This window comes from Trichoplax adhaerens, genomic scaffold (genome assembly GCF_000150275.1).
Source record: "Trichoplax adhaerens TRIADscaffold_15 genomic scaffold, whole genome shotgun sequence".
Lineage (NCBI taxonomy): Eukaryota > Metazoa > Placozoa > Uniplacotomia > Trichoplacea > Trichoplacidae > Trichoplax > Trichoplax adhaerens.
Window position 1 is genome coordinate 336,208 of NW_002060957.1, and position 6,059 is coordinate 342,266.

The 6,059-nt window shown below is 35.1% G+C and overlaps 1 protein-coding gene across 1 annotated transcript; it reads left to right on the plus strand.

Moving 5' to 3' along the window:
* Positions 1 to 522: 522 nt before the first annotated feature.
* On the plus strand, positions 523 to 5,610 carry TRIADDRAFT_60375 (uncharacterized protein; the record flags this gene model as incomplete). The annotated part of the gene is made up of 11 exons (XM_002116323.1): positions 523 to 577; positions 1,029 to 1,106; positions 1,638 to 1,978; positions 2,249 to 2,889; positions 3,075 to 3,135; positions 3,394 to 3,468; positions 3,666 to 3,791; positions 3,897 to 4,241; positions 4,392 to 4,469; positions 4,627 to 5,044; positions 5,138 to 5,610. The coding sequence occupies 11 exons, from the start codon at positions 523 to 525 to the stop codon at positions 5,608 to 5,610; spliced, it is 2,691 nt and encodes an 896-aa protein (XP_002116359.1).
* Positions 5,611 to 6,059: the final 449 nt, after the last annotated feature.

A 6,059-nucleotide genomic window follows, 5' to 3' on the forward strand; every position in this document is an offset into this window, starting at 1 on the left:
CTATATCGACTTCAATCGATCGGGGCGGATGCAACTTTGAAAATCCAACATGTCAAACACAATTCTGCATACAAAAGTACCAAACAACTCGTCCATTTCACCGTAGTTTAGTTTCATCATACTTGTATTAGCGATGGATAAGCACACAAATTGCAGTTTTCTACTCTTTAGCAATCTTACTAATCCGATCCATTCAACGAATCAATTTAATCGATCGAGTAGATCAAGAATGCAATATCCACATATCGATTTGCTGCAGTTCTGTTTTGACGAGTAAGCATACAACTCCTATACAATAGTATAGGCAGATCCTACTCAATGTACTGTGTATCCTACAAAATAGTCTTGCTCAAGGCAGGTGGTTCACAAAAATCTGTTCATTAATGAAGGAGACTAGGCAACGCAATCCATAAATAGCCAATCTATCCATTCTTTTCTACCACATATTGAAAGTAGCGAATCAGAAAGTGGTTGTTAACCAGGCTGAGGTGGGAAAACAAACTTCTATTGGAGTAAAATAGCATGCTTATAGATTTATGGTACAGATTCAGCTTTATAACGTATGCGAAATCCATCGGTATGTTACTTGCGATCTTGCTCAATAGATGCTTGCTATTGGATGCACAGATAAAGGAGCAGCTTAGCTTATTTCTTATGCAACGTCCACTACTTGAGATGTAGTGTAAAAGTCTGGAAATGTTACAATTGAATCAATAAACAACCCAGATGCTAGCTGCTAGTTTAATCTCATGTTTTACATTGGCATGTCTAATCAAATGTCAGTAAAAAAAATTCAGCAAGTATTAAAGATTGCTTAAAAGGTGTATTGTTAAAATCGACTGGACAAGGAAACGAGACAACTGCAGTAATCCCTGATCATGTTGTTACATGTGCAGTAGAGTAGACAATTTACTGGATAAGATTATATTATTGGATAAAGCCCATAGGATACGATCAATAACAAATCCAATGATTAGCTATTTTTAGAGTACTGTATACGTACACTGAATTCAGCATTTCTGTTACAGGTTCAAATCGCAGCAATGCCAATACTAATAAAAATAAGGGTGAATCCAGTCCCGGCAGTCACAAGAAGATGAAACAAGGTAAGAAAATGGATAATTCTCAGGCATCATAGCCCATTGGAAAGAGTGTGTGTGCATTAGAAAGACGTTGTAGTGCGCGCAAGTATATGCCATACCCTGTACTATTCTATCGTTTGCTCAATTTTTTCTTGACACTCTGAGAATATCATCGTCTATATCGGCATGGTCGTCGTTCAGTAAGGATACCCTATTAATATAGGTGGATGATATTATATGCAACAAGAAAATCTCACTTTTCATCTCATAAACTTGTATAGGAGGGTGCACTGTGGTATCGACAAAGATTATTTAGCGTACTATTTACAGTATGATAGATTTTAAATTTATTTCCATCACATTTGATTAGACATTTAGATACTAGAGTAAAAATCGCCTATATCATTGATATCATTTGAAGTTCAGAATTATTGTCATTAGCGATAGACGCGTATGTATAAACAAATCGACGATTAACTCGCTTATGCTTGCCGTTTCGACGTGTGGCTATTTTAAAGTAAACCCTAATACATGGCATTACGTATACCTATTTAGTTGTTGTAGTACTTGTTGGTAATTGGAAGGCTTATTGCTTGACAGCTAACTTTAAACTTCCAATTATTTTTCCAGCACCATTGACATCCTTCCTATCCAGCGCAAAGTCTCAATCGAAAGAAGACCAATCAACTAGTAATGGTAACATGACTGACCTGAGTGCACATGATGAAGGCTCAATAACGTATGCTTCCTCAATGGACAAATGTGATCAAACTGAATCCAAGGATGACCTAAAAATGGTACCTACTTCACCTAATAGAAAACAAGAAACACCTTCAAAAAAATGTGCTTCGCGTATTTGCATTGGTTTATTCAGTTCCCCTGAAGTTGCTGTAGGGGTAAAAAATTACCTTAAATGTTTCCTAAAACTTGAGTAGTATCACACGTACAAGATTTACAGTAGAAATCGTTGTAATGGTAATCACTGACTTAGTCACAAACTTTGTAACCCATTATAGAAACTCAATTTTAAGTTGGATTACACTTTTATGTTACATTTACTGCGTCTATCAGTAACTGAAATTATAATATCACATGGACAGAGAGAGAAATGGTACAAATTTAATTTAATGTCATTAACTTCCTATTAAATGTCTCCTGGCTTATAGGTGGAATCGATCTCTGATTGTAACTCACTCAATAAATTATTAAAGGAAGAATGTGCATATAGCACCAGTACTACATCGAAAGAAAGTAGTGAAGACGAAGATAGTGATACAACACTGAATCAATGTCACAGCGTAGACTCACCTAAAAAACGCCATGTGGAGAGCGACGACAATAGTCATTCCAGGAAAAAGAAGATCAAAAAAGATCCTGAATCTGATGAAAAGCAGAAACAGTTAAAAGAGCTAGAGCGTAAGAAAGCAAAAGAAGAAAAGCAACGATTAAAAAAAGAGAAACGGTTGCAAAGAGAGGAAGAAAAAAAGCGAATGATAGAAGAAGAACGTCAGAAGAGGCGAGAGGAGAAGCGACGCCTAGCGGAAGAGAGGCTTTTAGAGCAGGAAGAAGAAAAGAAGCGAAAAAGTGAAGAGAAACGAAGGCAGCAAGAGAACAGGAAAGAAGCACTGCGACAAGAGAAGGAGCAAAAACTGAAGGAACGACAAGTTATGCTAGAAATAAAGCGTGAGCAGTTGGCGAAGGAGAAAGAGGAGAAACGCCTAGAAAGTGATAGAAAAAAGAAAGAGAGACAAGAAGCCAAAGATAAGTTAATGGAAGAGAAAAGAAAGCAGAAGGAACAAGACAAGCTGTATGTCCCTTAAGTTTATTTTATACCTACTTGCAAAACTATTGTAATGTAAAATTTGTATAATCTTGGGCTATAAATACGCAGTAAAATAGTATAGTATTTCGTATCGCAAGTTACCACATTCAGTAATAATTGCAAATAAAATGATGGTCTGTAATTTCTTTTCTCTTCATGCCCTACTGCAGTGCTCGTCAACAAGAAAAAAGGAAAAAAGAGGAGGAAAAGCAAAAGGTTGAAAATGAAGAGGTTAGCCGATATACTTAAACAATTATTCAAGATTAACATTATTTTATTTTAACGATGATGATTGAGTCACCATACAGTATTATGCATTTTCCTAAAATTATATGAATATGTATGATTATGGTAGATGTATTGAGCACATTGATTAATTAATTATTGGAGGGATATACTTCGAGATTGTTAAGCTCGAATGCTGCAGCTTTGTTGCTACCTATATGATATTGCTTGACCTAAAAAAGTAAATCTACCATCTTTATGTAGTTACGCAAGAAACAGAAGGAGCGTGACACATTCGCCAAGTTTTTCATCAAGGCACCGAAACCCGAATCAACAAAGGTATAGTTAAAAAATCTCTATGGTAGCTTAGTAGTGATTTAATAATTGGTAGTATTTACATTTACATTATTCAATTTTTTAGAATAAATGGGTAATGCTTCCAGTTTAATTAACTGGACAATAAAAGGAATTCCACAGTATCACTACAATTAACCTGAGATGTATGTAGTTTATTATTCTGCATTTACCGTTTATAGATTGCACCAGCGCAAGGCCTGAAACATTTTCCAGCTTTTGAGTTGAAACCAGGTATGACGCTTGCGCCAACTGTTTCGTCTGCAATACTGGATCCAACGAAATTTGAAGAAGAGTTACAGAAACAGGTTTCTAAATAGTCTCATGTATTTATCTCAAATATTATGGAACTACGATAATTGACTGCTTAGTCATCCCAGAAAGTGGTAATGATTTGTTTAAATATTTGATAGGATTTTGACAGAGAATTGTCTATCCAACAACTACGAAATTCCAAAGGAATTGTTTCGAAGAGTTTAAGAAGCAATAATAAAGACGCTAATAGTGATGACTATCATATGGTTGCAAAACATGCCACCAACGGACAGGTCTTTCTTGTTCGAAATTCAAAGTCTTCGAATACTTGTCAAGAAGCAGTGATGGAAATAACCGCAGCTGAGGAAGTACAATTTAGACATCAAGAAATGGTAGCCATTAAATTTTTGCAATTTCATGACAATTATCGACCGGCGTATTTCGGTACATGGAGAAAAAGTTCGAAAACAATTTCTCCAAGAAATCCTTGGCGTAAAGATGAGGTAGAATTTGCTTACTATACTAATTTATTAGTGGTAATTGTGATTGACAAGTGGATGACATGCAGGGTTACTGGACATCGTTTTTTGTGAATTTTATGTCTTATATGTTACAAATAAATTTTTTCTAATTTTATTCCTTATTGGCTTTAGAAATTAGTAAACTATGAATACGACAGTGATGGAGATTGGGAAGAAGATGATCCAGGAGAAAGCCTATCTCAGAGTGAGGTATGTTGGAACAAGACCAATGTTACTAGAGGTTGAAATAAAAATGCATGATACAACCAATTTCTCTAGTTTTCAATGTTTTAATTATATAGTGATGCTATTCTAATCAGATTGCATTCTCCAAATGATTCGATTAAAAAAATCTTGTTTATGATAGAACGAAGCGGAATCTGACGAAGATGAAGATGATGATGACGGATTTTTTGTTCCGCATGGATACTTATCTGCTGATGAAGGTGTTTGCTCAGATGAAAATGACGGTGGTAATGAAGGAAAATCTCTCCAGCCTGTTACTAAAGCTAAGACTTGGGAAGCAGATATACAGCGAAAGTGTAAACAATTACAGCCCTTAGTAATAGGATGCTCATGGTCGAGTACAGGAAAATCCCACTACCTCCTCGAGAATTGTGCTTGTAAACCACTGCTCGATTTTCCTATTAATCCAGATTTTCAAGATACAAAGTCAATTAAGACAAGTGAAAAACATACTAGCGATCAAAGCAACACCAAAAATGGAAATAGTCCTGCAACTCGTCGTGGTAGGGGTGGTAAAGAGGGTAGAGTTCCAGAAGAAGGTTAGATATTAGCATAGTCATTATTAATTTATTTACATTGTAATAAGGAGAAGCAATTTAAGTTTCTAATCTTGTTGTATTTGTTATGTATAGCATTGCCAGATTTAATAAAATTGATCCATGGTAGTACAAATAGCCTTCAGAGACTTATCGAAGAATTTAGAGACTTCTGGTATAAAAAGCAAAGCGAAAATGAGATAAAAGCAGATTTACAGCCTGAAAATAGCTTAAAGGTTGCATCGTCTGCAGCTAACTCTGACCTTGATAGTCCTAAACGTAAATCGGACGAGATTTCAGGCTCTACTGATATTACAAGTAATAGTAACCAGGTTTCACCTAGTCATACTAGTGAGATTGAAAGTTATGCAATTTCTAAAAGACAAATAGAGGTTAAAATTTTATCGATGGCTCAAAAGGAGCGCCGTGATTCCGATGTTAAAATGCACTGGTATGTTGATGATACTGTATTAGAGTCCTTTGGACTGCTAGAATGGTCACGAACTAGGGATCGTACAAATGATGGTGACAACACACCAAGGGTATACATAAAAAAGAAAAAGCTTTAATAATAAAGATTATTGGTATTAGTTTGTATCACTTGTTGGTACTGTTGAAGACTGGAAAGTATTTGTAGAAGAAATAATTCATGGCGTTTTGTTGCTAATAATATAAAACTGATATTCATGTATATTATTACTAAAATAGTTGATACACTCACTAATTGGTTTATATTGCGTTGTTAAAGTATATTTCTTTGTGACATATGCAATGCACTTGGATAAATTATAATTATTAGCTTACATGCCATGATGTTACGTTCCACATTATCTTACTGTGTCCTTGGTTAGTAGGTTGTAATGTACGTACGTTATAATTTATGGTACAAATCCGATTTGTAAATTGATGGATGCTGTCAAAGGAATTTTACATTTTATTTTGATCTTTAAGTGTTACCGACTCTTATGAAGATTCTTGCCTAAAGAGAGATGCTTGATCAATTTTAAGATATTATATC